The sequence below is a fragment of the Pseudomyrmex gracilis genome, unplaced genomic scaffold (genome assembly GCF_002006095.1).
Source record: "Pseudomyrmex gracilis isolate BER0280 unplaced genomic scaffold, ASM200609v1 scaffold_374, whole genome shotgun sequence".
NCBI classification, from domain to species: Eukaryota; Metazoa; Arthropoda; class Insecta; order Hymenoptera; family Formicidae; genus Pseudomyrmex; species Pseudomyrmex gracilis.
The window spans coordinates 88,456-111,508 of NW_018020958.1; the positions used below are offsets into that span (position 1 = coordinate 88,456).

Here is a 23,053-nt window from a genome sequence, read left to right on the forward strand (position 1 = left end):
AATGTACTGCAAAATATTTATTATTGTATTGTATTTAATTTTCAGATTTATTGCGCACAAAGTGCGCTATACACGAGGTAAAGTTAAACTTGATTACGTAATATACTAAAGTAAACTAGTTTACATTATGTACAAAAATCTGACTGATGTACAAAATAAGATACGTAGAATTTACGTGAAACAGTGTCGAGTAATAATAAGTCCCGTAATAATAAGTTATAATCTCGAATTTCGTTGATATCGTATAACAATCTTTAGTCAATAAAAGCTGAAAAATATTTTTCTTATTTGCGCGCTTCTCAGAAAGTATCTTTAAAATTGTAAGAATTTTTGAAAATATTTATATTAGGGAAGAAGTATAAATATCAGATCGGAGTTGTAACATATTGAGTTCTCAGACATGTTGACGAAAATGTATTCTTTTAACATTTATGTTTGAATAATGCATGTTTATATATATACAAAGTAAGTCTGATAAACTATTATTCTTTCAATATTTACATTCTTTAATTATTTTTGTTTAACAATTAAACCTGTCCATATTTACACTCCTTCCCTTAATAGATATAATAATTTACAAGTTGTTTTTTATATGTTACATTTGATATTCTACAATAACGATACATAGTTTTGCTTATTGCGTTTTTCATTAAACCTTATTATTTAAGACATCTTAAACATTAATATTAAAAGATGATATAATTGAGTGAATGGTTCGACAAGATGATTTCAAGAGAGAAAGTTAAATATATATTAAGAAAAGACAAAATATCGCGTTTAAAATTACGTAGAGTAGTTTTCAAAGTATCTTTATATAAGAGAATTTTTTTTCTGAAATATTTACTTCCTACTATTTACATTCGAGAGTGATTTTTGTTCAGTTCAGGAAATTATTGTCAGGCTTTATCACGATGACCAAATATCGTTTTTAGAAATCGTATGAGCCCTCGTCATCCTCTCGATTACTCCTCAGACCCATTCTATAAACAACTCCGGCCATACCGCCACCGACAAGCGGACCTACCCAGTACACCCACCAGTTCGAAAACTCGCCCCTTACTACATCCGGACCTAGGGTACGAGCGGGGTTCATGCTACTGCCAGTGAGAGGCACCGCCGCCATGTGGGCGGCCGAGATTGTCAGACCGATCGCCAGTGGGGCCCAGCCTTTTACATCGGTCCGCTTCGGATCTGTAACCGCGTGCACTACCAGCACGAGCAGAAACGTGATAATACCCTCCATCACGACGCCCTGGCCCGCGGTTATGCCGGCGCCTAGCGTGGTAGAACCCAAGCTGTTCGCAGTCTCTATTTCTGTGGGTAACATTAGCTGAACAGAAGACGATATTTCGATTAGACAAGATAGTAATCTACAGATTCTGTTTTATAGTGTTAAATTTTATAAAATTGTACAAAGTTCTTCCATACTCTACATTTTTTTATAATGTTAATTCAATATTATTATACTACGCGAATAATCGTTCTAAGATTGAAAATTTATAATACGGTTGATTTGCCGAAATTAATTTTGTCGTAAAGGATACGGCAAAATACCATTATCCAAGCGTCGTAAGCACGCACGCACGCACGTGCACACATTATCGCGCGTAATCCAGCCACAACCAGTTTCTGATATAACGAGTGTGAGTACGTATGACCGACGACAAAAACGACGACGACGACAACGGTGGGGAGACCGGACCTTGACCTTGCGCAACAACGAATTAATTGATACGAGCAAGACGGAGCACTTTTGGAACCTCCCGCAAATCGAAATGACGGGCTATCACCGATCAATTTCACACTTCGGCCGGACTATCACTGTGATTACACGTGTGAAGACCATAAACGCGTTTAAATAAAAATATAGAATTTGAGACGTACTGCTGACCTTCTCAATGTATTTCATTTGTGCAAGAATATTGCAAAAAACATTAAGCATGAAGTAAAAAAAATATTTCAGATTAATAAATACAAGTTCAAGTACCTTGAGAACAGCGGATCCCGCAATAGCACCGCAACATTGACAGATAATATAACTGACGGTCTTGAGGAAGGAGCAATTTCCGCTGAGCATCAAGCCAAATGACACGGCCGGATTTACGTGGCATCCGGAGATCGGACCTAAAACCTATACAGAAATATTATAACATGTTATTTCTAACATATTAGTATACATATAAAATATAATTTTATAAATACAACAATTGTGCGCTTCTCTAATAAACTTGTGCTTGTCAATAAAATTTGAATTGTGAGAAAATTTCTGAAGCTCATTTCACAATCGCAATTCCACGCCCGTTACAGAGAAACGAAATTTGTTTCTCAGATTTATCTCGAATAGTTTCTCAACGTCACTGTTTTGACAATCTCGTAGCTTGTAACGCCTGCTTGCAAATTCCCTTTACGTGCCCAGCCATGTAATATTACATAAAGATCACAGGATATAATTCTAAATGATTGGAGACTTTTTGCAGATGAATGAATAGTCTATTTGCATGTGTGAGATGAAACAAATTTAAAGTCATTAAAAAAATTTAAGAGCTAATACGAGCTAATATTATGCAGGGTAGTTGTAATTAAACAATTAGGTTTTTAGAAGCTAAAATAAATGAAAATTTCAAGTCTTTAATTTTATGCGAATGCGAAGACATATCCTGATCTTGGAATCATTCAGCGAGACGTCGCAGACTTCATGGCGGTATTGGACTCGTCTAGGTCCCCCTTGGGCCTCGTTGCTCCGACGCACGCGGCCCAGTTCTCATGCACGCCAGCAAGGTCTCGGCTTGCCGTAGGCGATTGGCACACATATGCGCCGACCAAGATTACGCAAGTGCTCTTTCTCTTTCTTTCTTTCTTTCTTTCTCTCTCTCTTTCTCTTTTTTGTTCCTTTGTCTTTCCCGATCCTCGTTTCTAATAATTCGCGATTTGCAAAGTGTCAATGAGTGAATCTCGAATGAAATTCGAAATCCAACTTTGTCTAAAATTGTGAAGAAATTTGTCGAACCTTTAGTTTTTAAATGAAAAATAAGTTACTGTATCATGTGTGGTGTACTGAATCATCAACTTTAATTTTGACGATACGGTCCTTTTGTATGATGAGAGATTTTTTTAACAAAAAAGATTCTGCAGAATCGGCTCGCAATTGCAACCGGCAAGGATCGACGATCGAGAAAGACAGAGATTCCAGAGTGTGGGGTCCTGGAGGACCGAGTAAAGTGTGGCCTTGCGCCCGAGTTGCCAGGTGAAATAAAAAAATCTTCGTGCTGCGCGCACGGCTTTAATTGACACGTGTTGTCTGGACTCGACGGAATATGTGCAAAGCGCACCGTTTAAAGCACACTCTAAAGGGGAAAGTTATACCACTTTCCGCGACTCATCGGCCTTGCGCGTTCGTAACGTTTGTTCCGAGAAAAGCAATAAATGGACTCCTGCATGACGCCCGCGCGCAAAATCTGTGCGTATCTCGCCGAGCCTCATTTCGGAGCCTCATTTGTGCACCTATCTGGAGAAGATCGCAAAATTTTGCGAGACTCGTATTTTTTGCTAAATATAGCACTTTAAATGTCAGCTGTATGAGGTCTATACACAATCTACGTTATTTAGTTATAAATTTTATATACAATTACTTTCCAACAGAAAATATGCATTTTTTTTCACTTTTTTCGTGCATTTAAACGATAGAGATTAAACAAAAATCGAAATTAATTTCCAATATTCATTCCGGTCCGGTACATAGACTGTATGCTTCGAATTATCTCGCAGTCTCGCGCCCTCAGGGTCTTACGACCCACAGCCCGCGGCCATATTTCACGCATATGCTTGTGCATAAAAAGCACGCAGGATCGGATTCGAAGTGCTGAGAACATTTTGTGTTTTAGAATCTATAATTAAAAAATTATATTAGATATATTACTAATATAGTAAATATATTACTGTAATGTAATTAAACACAATATGTAAAAGCGGAATTAAATATATAATTATGTGTATCATATATACATTTTTTATGTAAGGCATCTTTAATGATCTAAAAGGTTTTTACAACAGTTTGATTTTTTTCTTAACATACAGGACACAACGGAAAAAGAAAATGAATATTTTCATGCAAGACTTTTAGTTAAAAACAAAAAAAAATTAAATCCGAACCTGAGAATACACGTCTACTGTACACGTGCCGCGCTCCTTTTTTGTGCGAACGAGCAGTGCACGTGTGCACTCAAACTTCAAATTAGCGGAGAACAGGTGCAATCGCGCACGGGAAAATCGTGCATGCACGATATATGTATCGTCCTAGAATTTATCCGAATAAGATAAGCAAAGATCGATTGCTTTGAATCATTTTTCTAATTTGTAAACTAGAATAAATAATAATACATAAAACTAAAAGGCCCATCAATTTCTAGGACTTTAATCAATCTTTCTCTCATGCTTGCCTACATAAAGACTTAATTGGGCTGTGTGACGCATATGAACTGAGACACAGGACAATGATCTTTCGTTTGTGAGCCCTGCTTGCGCAACATGTAGCACAGCGTACAAGAGGGAGCGGCTCTCTTCTTGAAACCCGAAAAGGCAAGATAACTCTAATGTTAGTTACTTTTTACAGCAGGAAAAAAATTATTTTATCTTGTATAATTTTCCAAATGTATTAAACATTTAGAGAATTGAAAAAAAAGAAAAGCGAGTATAAAAAGTTTACTTAAAAGAAAAGTGACATAAGCTCCTTAAACTTAAGAGAAAATAAAGTATCAATACTCAGATGTGTGTTGAAAACCTTGGCCCGGCTCTAAAATCAATATTTGCGGATACGCGAGTTTCTTGAAAAATTTTTCGGAAAGAAAACAATGCGTTGTGCCACAGACATATATTACACAAAGTCGACCAGAATGTAAATTCGCGAGAAGAGACACAAAACAACGCTCGAAAGAAATAACATAAATAGCAGTCATCATAAATCGATTAGACAGAATAAAAGACGGCTATAAATTCAAAGTCCTCCAAACGCGTAGAATCGCGTTTCAAGTAGCGCATTTATTTTTTACCTATAGATATAAAGCAGAAGTGATCTAAGAGACAAGATAATAATCGACATTTTTTATATAATATCTCTTGGCAAATTCTTCGTACGATTACGTGAGCAAACTCGGATCTTTATCTCTTGCATGTGTGCAATAGTTCTAGAGAAACAATTTTGTTTTAGTTAATTATATTTTTTTTATTCAATCTTCTTTACGCTATTTAAGTAGCATGACTTAATTGTAACATGTAATTTTAAATGACGTATATTACCATGTATTAAATTTATCAAAGATCTTGTAAAATCTCTCTCTCTCTCTCTCTCTCTCTCTTACTTTTCTATAACAATTGGTAGTTTTCGACGATTCGAGTCAACTGTTGTTGCATTTCATGTTGCGCAAGTATCGTTCTTGCGTCTTCTCGTTCTCTTCATATTGAAGAGCTTTGCATTTGCATATAATGCAGAACGAAGTACGTGCCGATTTGCATCCGAAACAGGATTGACTGTGACTCTGCAAATCTTCATCTTCTTTTCTTTTTTTTATTCTCATTTGTTGCCCTTCTCACTTTTTCTTTTACATTAACCTTCGTTTTCTTCCCTTATGAGTCTTAACAACTCGTTTTTCCTTTTCTTATTATTGTCATCTTTAGTTAGCTCACAAAAAAATGAACAAAGCGCAAAAACAAAATTTTTTAATGAACTTAATAAACTCTTTAAAATGATCTTATATTACCTATATTATGAATACTGGCTCAAGTCTTATGCTTGCTGAGAAAAAGTCACATGGGACTTCTCTCAATAGCAACCTATTAACGACCAAGAACGCATACGCACTTGTATAAATTATAACATCTATATGTCTCAGGATAGAAAAACAGTCGATCTATAAATATATCTTAATTACAACAGATGGTACATCTATTACATCTATTCATCACGCCAGCTGCGCACAATTGCATAATAGAATCGATCGCTTACATGAGAGGTATTGTCGTTTGCATGAAAAGAGACTTTCGGCATTTATGAAATTTTTGGATCAGCTTTTGGAATTGTCAAGAACATCTTTCAGATATCAGAGAAAGAATGAAATCGTGAACGATTGAGATATAATTATTGATAATCGCAGACACGTGATTGTCACTCTTGATACATTTGCGCGCTTGTAATTTGACTCGACAACTTCTACAACAGCTAATGATGAATATGCCAAATGTAGCATCAGAGTATTAATCAGAAGAATACGAAAGATGAAAGAAGCATCCTCGGCGTATAAAAATAAGAAAGTGTGGAGAATAATTGTGCCGAGAAGTAGGACGTCCAAATAAATTGACAAGTTTATGTCAAGGACCATAATATAAAATAAAGAAGCTTAACATACAACTCGGGAGAATTAACAAATTTCAATTAATTTCATTCTTTATACAAAGCTTACTTTTTTAAAACAGTGAGGGGGGGGGAACATAGAATCGGCATCTGAAAAAAAGATTATTCAATTTCTGGGGCACATCCGCGCCGCTGGCCGTCGGAAAGTGAAATATCAAAAGGGCGATGTACAAGAGTTGAATAAAAGTGAGCGCTAATCTCTCTCTTCTCTCTCTTCAGCTTGTTCGAGTAGGTTGTCAGAAGCCTCCGGGGCACAGTTGCACCATCTCCGGAGTTAGACCCCCTTGGGCGAACCGACGGCCTTATTTACCCTTCCATTACGCGGGGTCCAGGCGGCCCACACTCATTTGCAAGACGCGCAGATTGAAAGAACAAGGATATATAAGAAAAGAAATATATCAGGAAAAATTTGTCTATAAAAGAAACAATTATACGACAAAGAAATATGCTTGAAAATTAGTTGAATCGATCAATCAGAAGGCTATTCATCTCCTCGCGATCGTGTCGCGTGAATTCTGATTGTATTAATACAATTGTATTACTACAAAGGAGACTGCTCTTCACAAAGTCGACCAAAGTTATTCGCCGAAAGTTCGTGTGTCGACACATAACTATAAATTGTTTCGAGGACGAGGTCAGTTTGCGAATTCGAAAGGATAAGCCACGCATGATTTAAGGATAATCTTCGTTTCTTAATTCTCGTCTATTTATCCGTCTCAATGAACTAACTCCTCGCAACGTTCGTCCAAAATACATTTATTTTAAGAATTAAAACAAAACGTGTAAAAGAAATATGTTGCAAGGATTGAAACGTTGAGTGTTTCAATAAATATCGCGTTAAGCTACATACAAATTTAAAAATTTTTTAAAATTAAAACGTTCGATTTTGACTTTCATCATGACCAAAACTTTAATCAAGTAAGATTCCACTTTTTTGTTTATATTCAACAACACAGTTACAATGAGTTGGTGTGATGACATTTTTTAATTAATATATTGAAGATGACTCAAGTAGGGTCGAAACGTTTATGTAATTAGTTAATTTTCTGCGGATTTATATTTCTGCGTTATTGTATCTTTGCGAATTAATTGATATTTTGTTAATAAAGAACTTACATTGCTCGTAAAACAGACCTATGTTTGATTGTTAATTATTATTTTAAAAATTAAATTTAAATTAATATTTTTTAAGAATGTAAAATAGAACATATAGAAAAACTTTGCAAAGTGTTATGATTACATATATGTAAAAGACTGCGACATAGACATATAACAGAATAGAAAGGTTTCTTGCGTGGACTTCCCTGATCGTGTAATTTCGTAATGATGCAATTTGGATGATCACTACTGATACGAATTAATCACAGGCGGGAATCGCATCAAGTCGATTGCTATGTGATCGATAGAATATCCGATTTCAGTTTTCTAATTCAATCGAGTCGTGATTAAAGAGATTACTTTGTTTTACCGACCATTATCTTATCTTCTTTCTCTTTTATATTGTGATTGATTGAAATCACATTCCTAAACGTTTTACGTAAGCAAATCGCGCTTTTTTGTATGAAAAATATTATTCTCGATTCTTGTAACATACGCAGTTTTACTTGAATATTATTTGAGACGTATATTAATACAAATGCAACAACTTTTATTCTTAGTTAAGAAAACAATTTACTCAAAGTTTACGAAACAAAAATAAGAACGGTTTAAACACAAGTTTAGATTTTCTTGCTTGTATATATTTTTAAGTCTAAGATGTTTTGTATGTTTAATTATGTTATAGAAGCGTGACTTATATTCTAAATAATAATAAAATAATTCACCTGCGCCAAACTTGCCACTGCAAGACCGAAAGTAAACGCAATATGCAAAACAGACGGCGACTTTGCGGTTATCCACGTGATGCAGGAAGCGCAGCCGATAAAAACTAGCAGGAACGTGCCCAAAACCTCAGCGAACAACATCAGCAAGAAGTCAAGCTTTGTGACTTCCTCTAAGCCAACAAACTCCTTTACACCTATAAAAAGAAATGAAAAGAGTCGGGTCAATTATAATGTAATTTATTTGTTCAGAAAGTTTATCAAATTAAATGTAAATTTTGTTTTTATATCTTGAAATTTTTTAAATTAATTTTTTTAAATTTATTTCAGTAATTTTTTTTCGAGTGAGATAAAAAAGGATTAAGATGATGATCGAATACAAGAAAGAAACCGACGCTCTTATCAAAATATCAAGAGTAAAAAACATATGTTCAATTATTGCTGTTATGAAGTGCAGTGAAGTGGATTACATAGTCGTGTGATTAAAAGACGCGATTAAAAGGTTGATCTCTGATAAAGCGTGCAAAAATATATGTCTGATATCAATTAGAAATCAAAGGAAAAGACGTTTTCAAAAGTTTTTTCATTTTGTGAAAAATATGGTGAAAAACATGATAGTAGTTAAGTGTTACGGGTAGCAAGAGAAGATCACGAGATTAAGTTACTTGTGTGATTTACTATCCAGCCAGTAAACAACGCATATCGTTCTTATATATGCATTGTCACGACAAAGTGTTACCTTGAATTTTTTTCTTTCTACACAATGTTATATCGACTATTTCTTGTCTTTTTCATTATTCAAATAAATATATCCAGAAATAAAATATGTAAAACTAGAAGTAATAAATCTTTTACATATCTAATTATTATTATTATTATCAATAAAGTTTTAGATAAAATTATACGAACTGTGCAGTTGTCTGCGAATACACATCAACCAAAATTTCATCTTGCAAGTTCTTATTTTCGTAATTTTCTCATTATAATAAAAAAACATGTAACTGCTAATATCTTTTTCTTCAACTCTCACATACCTTTCAATGTTTTAATCATGATTGCTACAAAACAAACGCTGGCTTTTGATTATTTCCGGTGTGTATGTGTGTCACCCCTTTTAACTTTCCTCAACAATCTCTTCGAGAACGAAGAGTTTTTCACGATACGAACACTAGTCTGCAACTTCCGAAAGCTAATACTTTCAACCTTTTCACTTTCGATCGGATTAAAGATACGTGGGGATGAAACAAACTTAAAGAAGCGAGTTGAAAAGAGTGAGAAAAACGGAGGACCAGCACTTCCTGCGGCTACCGCGAGCGGTGCACCACGTGAGGGACTTTCTGGACGATGTGTGCGCGAGTTTCGCCTTCATATATCGCTTGCGTTCACCGACCGGCAACAAGGGGCCTCCCTCTCCATACGCAATTCTTATGCGGGCCTTCTGCTATCTCTTCGGGACCGCTCGTTCGAAAGCTCATTGAGGAAGGAAGAAGAGGAGAACAGGGTATAATTGTGTCGATCCTGTCGCTCTCGATCAGTCACAATCGCCGTACGCGTCCTTGCGCGGATTAAATGCGAAAACTCTTGCAACTTAAGTATGAATTGCTTCGTTCAAGTAATTTTGTATGTCGTTAAAAGTAAAATTGTCTATTAAGGAGTTCACTCGCTAATTTCATTTACTATATTATGAATTACATCAAATATTTGATGTAAATTTGCAGTTAAAATTTTATGCCATGTCTGTAAACAATGAGCGATACACTGTCATTCCTCTTTATCACTTGGCGTTTATCAACGCTACTTACAAGAGATAAGCATTGCGGAGGTTCGCGGGTCTCTTGACAGAACGCAACCAGACAGTAATTAAACGCTATTAATTGGATCGTTACGCAGACGCGACTCTCTGCGTAAATAGCTTTTGCAGTTAGCGCATAGCTCGTTCGCATCAAAATAATTACATATGTGTCGTTTATACATATATACGTAACGTGCAATAAATTGGCCACGTGCGAACATGTTACACGCTATGTTGCGTGTATTGCATCTCGTTCTCCTCCCGATATACTTCAATGGCATTTAATAAAATTGATCGCACACGTATCAATTCGAAGATTGATCATAGATATAAGATGGGCCTAATGTTTTATTTGAAAGCCTCCTGAAAGTAAAGTTCGGAAGGTGTGGCCGAAATCCGACGAGCGACGTTAATGTAAAAGTGTGTTATCAATTATTGGATCGATCTGTATCGCATCATTACGCCATCCGAAAAGAATTTCTCATTTGAGTGAATCAGTTTGAATCGTGAAGTTATGGTGAAATTGTATTTAATTGTTTCTCAGCCACTAAACGCGACAGAATTATTTAACTTACTGTCACTCGAAGTTTACTTGTTACGTACAGATAATAAATGCGTGCGAGCGTGTGTCGTAATACGTTACACATGCGAAATTAAACGAAGAAGCAGATAGACACACCGCGATAACGCGAAGGATGATTATTTTCCAAGAATAGAAGAAAGAAACACGCGGAATTGTGCAATTTGCAGAATTCGCACTCGACAGTCTGCAGAAAATTATACATCTCCGGAGCAAAACACATTGTAACATTTTAACGACGCATCGTGATCGAAGAATCACTTAGCGTAACCGATGATATCATTGATCGTTCTCCATATAATAACTCGCTTTTTCAGTTTCCGCGCGCGTATCTAATCAACGTAATTGTCATTCAACTATGTTTTTCCTTTAAACGCGATGCTTCTGGCAACGGAAAGTTTTGGCAAGATTATTATTATTATTTATCAATATGAATATAAATTCGGGTAATCAAGTCAAATCAATGTGCAAATATTTCGTACATTATGTTCATAAATTATGTCTTTCAAAATTACATCTTTAGCAGTCCGTCAGTTTGATTAATTGCTCTTTCGACTTACTGGCATCGCAAAACATTCTTTATCATTGTATTTAGATAACTGTGTACAATATCTGTACAATTTTTATCTTTCTCGTAAAATAAATTTTACACAACACTTGTGTGGTTTTGTATAAATTCTAAATCTTTAATATGTATTTTTTTTTGTCTGTTAATGTGTGTCAACACATCTGTCAACATATATTTATTTAAAAAGAATTATTTTTGTTCAAGATACTATTTCTAACAGACTTTTATGTTAAACAAAAAGAAAAATGATAGAGATATAAAATTATAAGGAATGCGTTTTTTTTGCATAAAACGATGAAAATCGACGATAGGTAAACATACGTTGTCGTTCGTCATATTATCGCGACGATTATCGAGATCGTTGAGGCACAATTTCAAGAATAACGTATAACACATTAAACGACCGATACTAATCGCGCACGGAAGCCGCTAGCACCGTGCGAGTTAGCGGAGAACACTATAATTGTCGACGCATAGAAAATGAGGTACGTCATCAACGCTACGGAACGCAGAATTTTCCGGCTTACATGGTTCGTCGCTTCCGCTCGCGATTAAGATAGAAATCGATTTGTCGAATATATAAAGTTAATCTCTTTGAATGAAAAAGATTGAAAAATAAAAATAAAAACATCTGATAAGATGTGTCAAAGTAAAAATTCGAAAATTTGAATTAGTAGAGAAGAAAGTAATATGATTTTCCATTTATATGTCAGACAACGCATTTTGCAAGTAATATCTTTACCAAAAAACTGTTTTTTTTTTCTAAATAAATAATATATAGAATGTATATAATATATAATATAATATAATAAATATATAATATAAGAATAAATATATATAATAAAAATATGTAATATAAAATATGCAATATTCAATACAAAAAACTGAAAAAGTAGACTTACGACGATATCGTTCCAAGTCGAAACCTTCTTCTTCTTTTGGTATCGGAGATACGTGACGCTGAGGTCGCTCATTGTCCACATATCTTTCGGGGAACACCGTAGACACGTTCATTCCAGGTTTCTGCGATTGTAAGATTTAATTGGTATTAATCTTTGACTTTTGAATAAGTCAGCGGTTCTTTCTTAACTGTTTTTCTTATTTTTTTTTCTATTTTGTAAAATCGTTATTCTTTCTCTCAAAGGATAAAACTTTTTACTCCGACAAAATCTAAAATACTTCGAATGTTTCAAACTATACTAAAAAATAAAATATTTTAAATACTAAAAAGTAAAATATTTTTTTCTATCATGTATCGTTACTTTTCCACTCCAGTGATCCACTCCAGTAAAACTTAGCTGGTTCCTCTTCATCATTTCAATGTAAAACGAATATAGATAACACAAATATAGATAAACGAATATAGATAATATTGCAAATAAAAATTCGTATTACACAGAAAACAATGCAATAATATAATTTGACACACACAAAAAATTTAGATTTATTGTATTTTATATACAATCGGAAATTCGAACAATGTCGATTCAAATTACTTCACGCGCGATTGGATCGTCTGTCACGATGCGACTGCGTTCTTTTCTGATTGTATTAGCGTAGTTGTTAATTTGTTGTATAAATTCGATGTGTTAGCGTGTCTTCGTCAATTTTGTTATGAACCAAGAAGTTCAATTGAAAATATCAAGAAAAGAGAACTTAGAAGCGATTGAAAAAAAAGGATTGAAAACTCTGAAATAATTTAAGACTTCACAACACACACGTAAACGTGTAATTATCTAGTATAAATTCCATAAATCGTATCAAAAGGTTATATGCAAATGTGGCTCGACCACGACTTATAATATCTTAGCTGTAAATCCTAAAATAAAGTGACATATATATCGCGAGATAAATTTTGGCTCGCGACTCACAATCAGATACGCGCGATAAAACGTTCGCTGTTATCATTACATCATACTTATCTCGACCGCGTCATAGTTTACAAAAGCAGCGTTTGAACAAAAGATTGTTAGCTATATCTTATGTAAGAAGTAATAAAATGCGAAAGTAATAAAACTCGCGACCAACTACATGCGATGTTGGTGAATAAAAAGCCCACCTACTCTCTTATTTATAATTATGTATTGAATTTGTTTATGCAGGATTTTTTCCCGAGTCTTTTATTTCTGAATTCCACAATTCATCCGTTCCGTTTTCGTTATGTATTTCAAGTATCGCAGTTTTAAATCTCGCTTTCAACATTAAATTTGACTTAATCACCGATTCTTATCAGCCAAAAATTCTAATGAAAAAGGTAACTCACCCCTAGACGACGGCCAAATTTTCTGGCAGCCGAATTAAAGACCAAAAACTCGCGCCACAAACTTATGTAAGAAGTTTTCTTGTCTCGTGGACGTTGCATCCCCAGGCGGCCAAGCTCTACGACCCACGAGCCCCACCACCTGCCAGCCTTTTTGATCATTCACCCCACCACGAAAAGTTTGCTCAACTGTGCCAAGTTACCCTCACACGTGTTTTTGTAAGCACCAGGACTAATCACTGCGAAAGCCACAATAAGGGAGAAGGCACTGAAGAAATCCCCGATCGCACTCTTGTCGCTCAATGTGGGGATGGTAACAATGGCGGTTACAACCTTGACAGCGACCTCGCGAAGTTGCGTGTCGTGTCTGCCAATAACGTTTTGGTTGCATAGCTCTGCTTGCGTTGTCATTAATATTGTCATCACGAGTTTTATCGCTAAAATAGACAAAAAATTAGAAAAGTTATCTTTGAAGTGCAAATCGCATTGTTGAAAATATACTCGAAAATATACTTGAAATATACTCAAAAATATACTTGAAAATTTTTGTTTTGTTTTTTTTCTTCCAACCTTTGACCTTTCGTACAAGCAGTATCACGACTGTTACAAAGAAGGGTCACTTATCAAGGTTACTGATAAGATCCTACTACTGAGATTTCCGACCACTTCCGATCATCATTTGCAAGAGCCAATTATTCTTGTAGTTTGCTTAGATTTCGTCTGCGATATCATTCACAACAAGATTTGCAATTTTCACAGCGTTAACAACACGGAAGTGACTTTGTCTTCTTCGAATAAAGTCAAAACTTATTTAATCATAACTGACTAATTAACTTTTCTGATATTAAAAAGTTGAGTTCAGTAGATTAATCTTTTCTTAATATTAAATAAACGAATAATATAATGTAATTTTGTTTTCTATCTTTTCTCTTTTTTTTCCTCAATTAAAAAGAAATAATTGCAATGTTGTAAAATTATTATAAAACATTAAAATGCTTTATAATGTATTTCTCAAAAATATTGCAGGATTACAAGGCTTACCGAAGAGATAGCTTCGTTATTTGTTGCTTCAAGACTCCCGCGCGATTCTTCCTGGTGTTCTATTTCGCAGCCGTTAACACTGACATTACAATGATAGTGAGCTCGCGTGCAGATAACACCGCGACAATTAGCATACGTGAGGTCAGCTGATGGTCGCGCGGTGAACACAGGAGAACGTCATACCTGCAGTTTCTTGCACTCGCTATCCATAACGATCGGTTTGCGACGCACAACGCTATAGAAAAACCTGCGGAAACAATTTACTATTGCATATATTAATGCAATATCAAACTGTCACGTACCAATGCTGTTAAAGTGAATCATCAATATTTATAAAAAAAAACGTCAATATTTGTTCACATTTATTCATCAATAATTTACCAAAATTGCGCATAATTTGTGCCATATCTCGGAAATACCTTTCAAATAATACAAATAAATTTATTTTTTTCAGTGAACGTACATGGTGCATGTATTATTTTATTTCAATTTAACTTTTCTCATTGCCGCGCAATTTGGAGGGAATAACATCATTTTTATCTCGCATACGCGTTTATACGTCCTATTTTCGAATATTAAAAAGGAGAGTAATATCTAACAGTTCAGTTGTTTCTTACCGATTATTTTTAAAATTTGATGCGAAATAAACAATCTTGCAAGTGTATTAATTAATTCCGTGAGGTAATCGATTGAGTGAATCGATCAAAAGTGATCGCGAATTTAACTGAAGTATTCGACCCTGGTGGTATACATTGGAACTACGTTCACGAACTTTTTCAGTCGGTATTTTACATCTGGTTCTGTTCCACGCTATGCTCATGTTACATACCAGAGAGAAGACTAAGAGCGCCCATCCTATTGTAGTTTTTTACGACGATTTCAGCCGTTGGTTTTAGCGCCATATCCACAAAAGTGGATCTCAAAGCCCGTTCCACATTAAACGCAAATAGCAGGTCTCGTGGAACTGATCAATCACGTTGGTTGATTGGCTGACTCTTCGATTGGTCAATTCCACGAGATCTGCTACTTGCGTTTAATGTAGAACGGCCTTTGAGATCCACTTTTGTGGATACGGCGCTAAATGCAGCGGCTGAAATCGTCGTAAAAAATTACAATAGGATGGCCGCTCTCAGGTTTCTCTCTGTACACACACATAGTTTTATAAAAATTAGAATAAAATGCATCTAGATCGCTGTATCGCAGTGATAAAAGATGAAGAAACAAAAAGATAAAAATGTATATTTCTATCCTTATTCCTCTATCCATTCCTATTCTTTATTAATTAGAATTATAGACGGAATAACACACATTGACTTGATCTTAACTTTACTAATTTTTATGTTCCACTCTTTTGCCAACTTCGGAAATTCGTTTTTTTCGATAAAAACGACCGGTTTGCAAAAAACAAAAGCTATCTATATCTGTCACTAGTGACACTTTCGCGTGCGAGATCGCACAGATCTTTCAGGCCTGTCTCAATTCAAAATTTTCGTGCATAATGGCAAATTAATCTACCCGGCTCTTCGTCAAGTGCCGGCTTTGTCATTGCCTATAATGGACTATTAACATTATAATTAAGTCTTCGAACATGAAAAAATATGAGATCCATTATGTGAGCGCTAACACAAATCGCGCCGACCGAAAAGAAATCTATCCTTCAGAGATTCGAGAAGAAATACATGCACGTTTATGAGGTTTTCTATATTTTTCACAAATTATTTAATTATATTTAAATTTATATTTTAAATTATCATCTTGATACAAGCAATATATTGTAACGCAAAGTGTCAAGAAATTAAAAAATGGCAAGCCGACATCCGCGACCCGGACCTTCGGGTCTCACAAAGACGCAGCAACTACGGCAAGCAAAAAGTGCCGCTCTGATGAGAGAATATGAACGCAAACGAGAGGCGGGTAGACAGCCACCGGTTGCGGAAACTGTCAAAGTGAAGACGAAATATCGCGCCGAGCCGAAGAAAGTCGAGTTTACTAAACCCGCAATGACGAAGACGATGCTAGCGCGAGTTAAGCATGCGGAAAAATTTAAACAGGAATACGAGCGCAAACGGGAAGAGACGATGCCGCTGCGAAGAGTACCACGAAGAACACCCGCGCCGATCAGCGGCGATCCTAGGTAAATTTTATATAATTCTTTTGTATAGTTTGTGTTTTATAGTTTCTTTTTATTTCTGTAGACTTGGCAGGGAGAGGATACGCGCTCCCCCGAGACGCATGCCATCTCCGCCGAGACCAAGAAGACCTGTACCAGAGCCACTTCCAGAGATTCCAGAAAAGACGAGAGAACTGGCAAGATCGATGAACGCACAAGTGATTCAGGCCGAGCCGGTTGGCGAAGGTCTGATTGATAGTGTTATAATACCGCCAAATACGGTGAGCGAAAATCGCACCACCATTGTTAGCATCCCTCAACCCATGGCCGAAGCGCCAATATCTGAAGTGGCGAACCGTTCGATTCAAGTCATCAGGTGATGATAAAGTGATAAATATTTTGACGAGAATGTGTTTTACTTACATAGATACGTCAGAATAAAATTATTTTCTCGTTGAAATCAAGAAGTTCTTACCTTTCTCTTTATCCTCTCGAGTCCTTCCTTGAATTTCTCAAATAATTTCTAATTAATCATCATGTCTTACTCGCTCGTGTAGCGAAACGCTCGACGAGCAAGACGCGGCGGAAGCAGCTACTGTACAAAACAAGTTGGAAGACTTGCAGCAAGCGAGACGAGGTTTTGTCATGGCCGTGGCGAATGTCGGCGGCAATGCTGTGCAACTCGCCGAAGAAAGGCCTAGATACATTTACAAGTGAGATCGACAAGTTGTTGAAATTTCTGCTGATCTTAAGAAAGGATTCTGGTCTAGCGGGCCAGAAAAATCGATTTTCTTGTTCAGCTCTTACATAGCTTTGCGGAAAATTGGCTTACATTAAACAATCTTCAATATTTTTGCATAAAATTTTAAAGTCAAGTACTTAAAGCATAAATAAAATGCTCTATATCGCATTTTAAACTTTGTTTTTTATTCATCATATTTAATTCAAAAAAGTTCTAAAAATTATTTTGCTTTTGGCGCCTTAGATCAAAATCTTTCTTTAAGACGTGATGTCATCATTTAATGCAGAGTCCCGGACATCGAGAGCGAGATGTTTCGCATCGAGTACGGGAGAGAACATCCGAGTGTTGTAGCGGCTCGAGAATTTGCACAAAGAAGCATGGCCGGTATTAGAGAAAGAGAGGAAGCTCGTAGACGCGAGCAAGAGTTTGAGAGAATTGCCAGAGAACCGTTACCGGAAGATTTGCGTTTCGACGTTCCGTTCGAGGAAGAGTTTTACCGCGAAGGCGACATATCCTGGGAAGAGGAAGGTGACATACCGCGCCCGTCCAGAATAAAAGCTTCTTTGCGCGACTTACCGAGACGCGATGAGCCTTACGAATATCCTACTTTCGACCCCGAGGAGCTCGAGAGGTTTTTCGACGTGGAACGATATCCAATTAGTCCGTACCGTGGACCACCGCCTGGTCGCGAGCATCTTCATCCTGATCTCTGGGAGCTGGAAGATCCTTGGGCCATGTATGGAGTTCGTCCGCAGGAAGACGTGTCCGATCTCATGCGTTTCGAAAGTTCTTAATCTTTTACCTACTTACATGAGCCGCATCTACTAACATAAACAAGACTCAATCAAGAAAAGAGATCTATATCCATCTATAAGTTTTAAGAATTTACAGTCCGTCCATATGCAATATTTGTTGTAAATTAAAATTATCTTGTACATAATTTGCAAAATATACCATACTGTATAGTGATTAAATGCTTCTCTTGAAATGTTGGTTTTTTACTTTGCAAAAAGTAAATTAAATATTCTGAAGTCTTTCGAGTCTTGTTTTAATACTTCACAATTCTTTTGTCCAACTGCATAAAGATGCACTTATGTCTTTAAGAGTTTAAAATCGTCTGATAAAAAATTTTATCTATTTATTAAAAGATCACAAATAAGACAAGTACTTATTGCTTCAACTTATTTTGAGTGTATTATTATATAATTATTTTGGAAATGGAAAAGTAGTGTTTAGTTTGGCATTCTTTAATAACGTAATAGACTGACGTTGACACCCTGTAATTTCGTGCGCCTTGCGACTTGAGTACCGAAGAATCGATTGTATTACTTAGTATATAGCATTATACTATGTAGTCTTTCTGTAGCAAGCAAAACACTATCATGCTGAAAAACTTTTTGCGGGAGTACAATCTTAATCGAATATTCTTGTCAAACATAGGTCTTTGGCCATTTCAAAAGAAATGTGTGAGAACTTTGTTATACACTTTCTGCTTCCTGCTCGAACTGAGTTACTGTCCATTCGAGGTATAGATATCGGTCGATATGTTGTATAATATGAAGAAACACGTCCAATTAGTAATTAAAAAAATTTTTTCTCATGCTCTCTATTGTTTTACTAAATAAACGTTATCTTACAACATACAATATGTATGTGATCAACGTGACACACAGGTATTACTGTTGTACGATCATTGGGACGATACACAAACAATATTTGAAGGCGGCTATCAAATTGTCATGTTAGTCTCTTTTTTTGTAAGATTACTAAATGAATTTTGGAATCGCAAAAAGGTATGGTTTTGTTTTCTAAGAAACTGCGACACGTTATCATTATGTAAAATAACGTTGAAATTATATTTCAACTTTTTCTAATCTAATATAAATGCTTGTTTATATGTTACTGTGATCAGGTGATACAATTATATCAAGTCATCGACAATCATTGGAACATATTTACAAACGATATAGAAGTTCGAGTGTTGAAAAACTATTCTATGCTGTCTAGAAAATTTACAAAATACTATTCGCGTGAGTACATTACGTTAGTTAGTGCAGTAAATAAATTTCTTGTATAACACACAAACACAGATTTACTATGTTTACATATCTTTGATTGCAGTGTTAATGTACAGTATGATGTCGGGATTTATAGTAATACCGTTAAAACCTGTATTCTTAGATATTATACTACCTCTTAATGACACACGTCCCCGATTTCTCGCTTTTGAAGTTGAATTTAGAATCAATACAGATAAATATTTTTTGCTTTGTTTTGTGTATACTACTGCGATAACTATTGTGGGTATAAGTATCATGGTAAGCGTTGATGCAATGCGAATTGCTTGTACCGCTCACGCGTGCAGTTTATTTATGGCTGTCAGGTAAGTGTGACACATATGATATTATGCGTGCATACCACATAACAATAGATAACGTATCTTGAAATATTTTAAACTTCATTTTACGCAGTCAACGAATAGAAAGTATAATCATGGAAGTAGATAGTAACGAAGAACCTGGTAGCTATAAATATCGCAAACTAACAAGTACGGAATTTGAATTGAAAGAGAAAATAATGTATCAGGAATATATCGACTGTGTAAAAAAACATCAGCTTGCTATAGAGTAAGCAGTTCTGTACAATCGTTACCGATTACAATTTTTATTTCTTAAACTAGAGAGAAAATATATATCAATATTATCTCTGATCTTTTTAGATTTGTTAATATGATGGAATCGTCTTATCAAGGGCTTTCTTTATTCTTGTTGTTATTATCTATTGCAACTATAAGTTGCATTGGAGTTCGAGTAAGAACATTAAGAAATATATAGTGTAATATCCGATATGTTCAAATATAATATTTTGTAAAGAATATAATTGTTTTAATCAATACTAATATGATATTTATCAATACTAATATAAGAGTTAATATTAACTTTCACATATTATTAGATTCTCTACGTGTTGGATCAACTAGGAGAAGCAATAAGATTTGCTTTTATAATAGTGGGGGCGCTGTTGACTGTATTAATTCCGTGTTACTCCGGTCAAAGATTAATAGACGAAAGTCAGAATGTATTTTATCGAGCGTAATTATTATGTTATATGCTATGTATAATGTGTATATTAATATATGCACACACACACACACACATATGTATATTGACTAGAAATGTCCAACCATTAAAAATTGGACAAAACTTGATAAAATTCGAAGTTTTTTATTTGAAAACAATGATTTTTTTATATAATATATAATCTGAGAATTTATCTGTATTTAAAAATTAATCTCTAGAATTAATTAGAAATAGTTTGATCGTGTATTTAATTAATTATAGCATTTATTCTCCTAGATACGCGGCTGACTGGTATAATTTTTCGCCTAGACTAAAATCTCTATTGATGATAACACTTTTCAGAAGTAATATATCCTGCAATTTAAAAGCAGGTAATATGATTCCGTTATCAATATCGACTTATGCGGCGGTGAGTGTAAGAAAATCGTAAAAATTATTTATGTTTGATTTTGATTTTTGACAAATAACTAATTTTTCTGTTCGATTTAAGGTGATACGAATGGGCATGTCTTATTTTACAGCGTTTGTATCATTGAAAGATTAACCATCGAATTGTTGTTTTTTGGATCTCTATCAAAGTTTAAAGATATTTATGTTATTTATCTGATAATGCTATAGTGTTTAGAATTTCGTTTAATTAAATATTATAAATTTCTGTATTTAATTTCTCTATTTATACTTAATATAAAAAGTGATTTTTAGCCACACTGTCTTCCCTAATATATTATTGTGTGTAAGTATTTTAATAAAAATTAAAAAAAATCCTCTTAAGGCGGTACTGGATACCGACTATAGAAACCTGTAAACCGACGTTTTTATAACCTAAATTTCTTTATTTTTTAATTTTATTTAATGCACAACATTAAAAGCGCTTCTACAGAAGCAAATAAATATACAAAACTATATAAAGCTTTTGAAAATGGGTATATAATGCTTTTTTGAACTTGTTTTTCATTCATAATGATAGTATATGATATCAAATACACATCATCACGAAATTAGGTTTCTCTCATCAATGAGATAGTCAAATCATAATTTGAATAGCTCATTCGATTTGTTTTTGTCGTATGTTGAACGCTCTTTCTCTGAAAATGCTTATATAAGCTTAGAAATAATTCTACATATATGAATATATGGTGAGGTTATAGGAAGAAACTGTATAAGAAAAAATTTGTGCCTAATTTTGACGTTCCAAAGAACAAGCGCCAATTCTTAGCACTATTTACTTATTTCTGGAGAAGCATTTTGGATTTGATGCAGTAAATACGACACAGAATCTGATTTAAGAACGTCGGTTTACAGGTCGCTATAGTCGGTATCCAGTACCCTCTTAAGAGGATGCTGAACCAGCGGCTTAACAGCTACTTTGCTGCTACGCTGTAGATGGTGTTCTCTATATAAGGATAGACGTATATCTCTTTTCTTATCTCTCGTTCGATTTGCCTATCTGATAGTGGAGGAGATATGCACACGTACGCGACTGTATGCTTGTGTGTGCGTAGGTATCCTACTATCGTATATGCTTCATTAAAAGATCTAACTATTCTCGTAAACTAGATGATAAAATCACATTCTGATTGTTCCATTATATTCTTTTATATCATCCGCTTCTCTGTCTGGTGCCTGTATGGTTTTGCAATGCTTAGAAATTATTTAAAAATAAAAAAATATGATCAAGTAATAATAGGCAAGTGTAACTTTTGGTTTTTTTCTGTAGTCAAAGAACTAGACAGAGATGTGTTTCTTTACGTTTGGAGAAGCGTGTTTGATTTGAATCAGTAAATAATGAGATTAGTTAGTTCTACTAAAATGACATATCCCGTCGGTATAATAGGACGCTTCAGCATCCTCTTAAGCACAATGCAAAGAAATAGCGATAGCGATAGGTGATAGACACAAAATTCCAACTCGTCGGAAATTTTATCGCCTATTCCGTTTTCTGATCTGCATTGATATGTGTATATTTTTAAATGTTAAATTCCGCTGTACCTACCGTTATTTATATGTATAAACCTTATAAAACCGGTGTTATTTCTATCGCTATCGCTATTCCTTCCATTGTGCAAGAGACTTTAGCATAGTAGAAGAGTTATTTGTCTCATGCGTTTCAATCTCTGCAACTTTACTTGAAAGCTTTTTGTTGAAGATCAGGTTTCCTGCAAAATTTTCTCAAAAATACTAGGAAAACGAGATCATGTATATTATAAGAATAAAATATGCGCCCGTAAAACAATGCATATCTTTGTATAAAGTTTTGCAATGCTAAATCAGCTAAGTTCAAAAACGCTGTTAATCAAGAGGCACGGTAGTGCCTCGCGCCAAGCTCACGCGCAACGAAGTGGCGCTCGAACTGCGCGAGCACACTGTGCCTCTTATACGCGAAATTCATGCAATTGAGAAGTGGGGAGATTTTCTCGGGGCAATATTTCAAGAACGACTATACCAATCACTTTCTTTTTAGTCTCAATCGATTCAAAATAAAACAGTGTAAAAAAAAGTATTATTGCGTTTTTTTGGTTTATGACTTCTAAACCGAGATAATGGAAGAGAAACAAAATGTGTATATAAAATCACGTAAGAAACGTCATTGTCTCCGCTAGACACTGGAGCGTGCAGTTTCATCATGTTCCCTACAGACGGCATTACTAGCGTGGAAG

At 35.0% G+C, this 23,053-nt stretch overlaps 3 protein-coding genes across 6 annotated transcripts; 2 read left to right on the forward strand and 1 right to left on the reverse strand.

The window, feature by feature from the left end:
• Window positions 1–14: 14 nt before the first annotated feature.
• LOC109860393 (aquaporin AQPAn.G-like) lies at window positions 15–14,690 on the reverse strand. Of its 3 annotated transcripts, XM_020439444.1 has the most exons (6): window positions 14,465–14,690; window positions 13,427–13,860; window positions 12,066–12,186; window positions 8,227–8,420; window positions 1,988–2,131; window positions 15–1,330 (listed from the first exon to the last, which is right to left on the reverse strand). In XM_020439444.1, the coding sequence occupies exons 2-6, from the start codon at window positions 13,583–13,585 to the stop codon at window positions 929–931; spliced, it is 1,020 nt and encodes a 339-aa protein (XP_020295033.1). In that variant the 5' UTR covers window positions 13,586–13,860; window positions 14,465–14,690; the 3' UTR covers window positions 15–928. The 3 variants fall into 3 exon arrangements, with proteins under 3 accessions (XP_020295033.1, XP_020295034.1, XP_020295035.1); XM_020439445.1 differs by lacking the exons at window positions 13,427–13,860; window positions 14,465–14,690 and adding an exon at window positions 12,426–13,366; XM_020439446.1 differs by lacking the exons at window positions 12,066–12,186; window positions 13,427–13,860; window positions 14,465–14,690 and adding an exon at window positions 9,258–9,700.
• A 1,165-nt stretch (window positions 14,691–15,855) lies between these two features.
• Window positions 15,856–18,302, forward strand: LOC109860386 (titin-like). Of its 2 annotated transcripts, none has more exons than XM_020439429.1 (5): window positions 15,856–16,158; window positions 16,230–16,598; window positions 16,660–16,950; window positions 17,132–17,287; window positions 17,603–18,302. In XM_020439429.1, exons 2-5 carry the CDS (start codon window positions 16,267–16,269, stop codon window positions 18,108–18,110), a joined length of 1,287 nt encoding a protein of 428 aa, XP_020295018.1. In that variant the 5' UTR covers window positions 15,856–16,158; window positions 16,230–16,266; the 3' UTR covers window positions 18,111–18,302. The 2 variants fall into 2 exon arrangements, with proteins under 2 accessions (XP_020295018.1, XP_020295017.1); XM_020439428.1 differs by having other exon boundaries at window positions 15,862–16,158; window positions 16,250–16,598; window positions 17,603–18,301.
• A 396-nt stretch (window positions 18,303–18,698) lies between these two features.
• Window positions 18,699–20,940, forward strand: LOC109860396. The gene is made up of 8 exons (XM_020439453.1): window positions 18,699–18,842; window positions 18,990–19,109; window positions 19,229–19,346; window positions 19,438–19,699; window positions 19,788–19,943; window positions 20,036–20,126; window positions 20,272–20,394; window positions 20,887–20,940. The coding sequence occupies exons 1-8, from the start codon at window positions 18,699–18,701 to the stop codon at window positions 20,938–20,940; spliced, it is 1,068 nt and encodes a 355-aa protein (XP_020295042.1).
• Window positions 20,941–23,053: the final 2,113 nt, after the last annotated feature.

Coding starts and splice junctions, on each gene's coding strand:
- LOC109860393 (XM_020439444.1), bottom strand. CDS start 13,585: ATGATCAAAAAGGCTGGCAGGTGGTGGGGCTCGTGGGTCGTAGAGCTT. Junction 12,187..13,426: donor AATTTGGCCGTCGTCTAGGG/GTGAGTTACCTT, acceptor TTACAATCGCAG/AAACCTGGAATGAACGTGTC. Junction 2,132..8,226: donor CAGTGGCAAGTTTGGCGCAG/GTGAATTATTTT, acceptor ATTTCTGTATAG/GTTTTAGGTCCGATCTCCGG.
- LOC109860386 (XM_020439429.1), top strand. CDS start 16,267: ATGGCAAGCCGACATCCGCGACCCGGACCTTCGGGTCTCACAAAGACG. Junction 16,599..16,659: donor CCGATCAGCGGCGATCCTAG/GTAAATTTTATA, acceptor TTATTTCTGTAG/ACTTGGCAGGGAGAGGATAC. Junction 16,951..17,131: donor CGTTCGATTCAAGTCATCAG/GTGATGATAAAG, acceptor TCGCTCGTGTAG/CGAAACGCTCGACGAGCAAG.
- LOC109860396 (XM_020439453.1), top strand. CDS start 18,699: ATGCTGAAAAACTTTTTGCGGGAGTACAATCTTAATCGAATATTCTTG. Junction 19,110..19,228: donor AATTTTGGAATCGCAAAAAG/GTATGGTTTTGT, acceptor TACTGTGATCAG/GTGATACAATTATATCAAGT. Junction 20,127..20,271: donor TAAGTTGCATTGGAGTTCGA/GTAAGAACATTA, acceptor ACATATTATTAG/ATTCTCTACGTGTTGGATCA.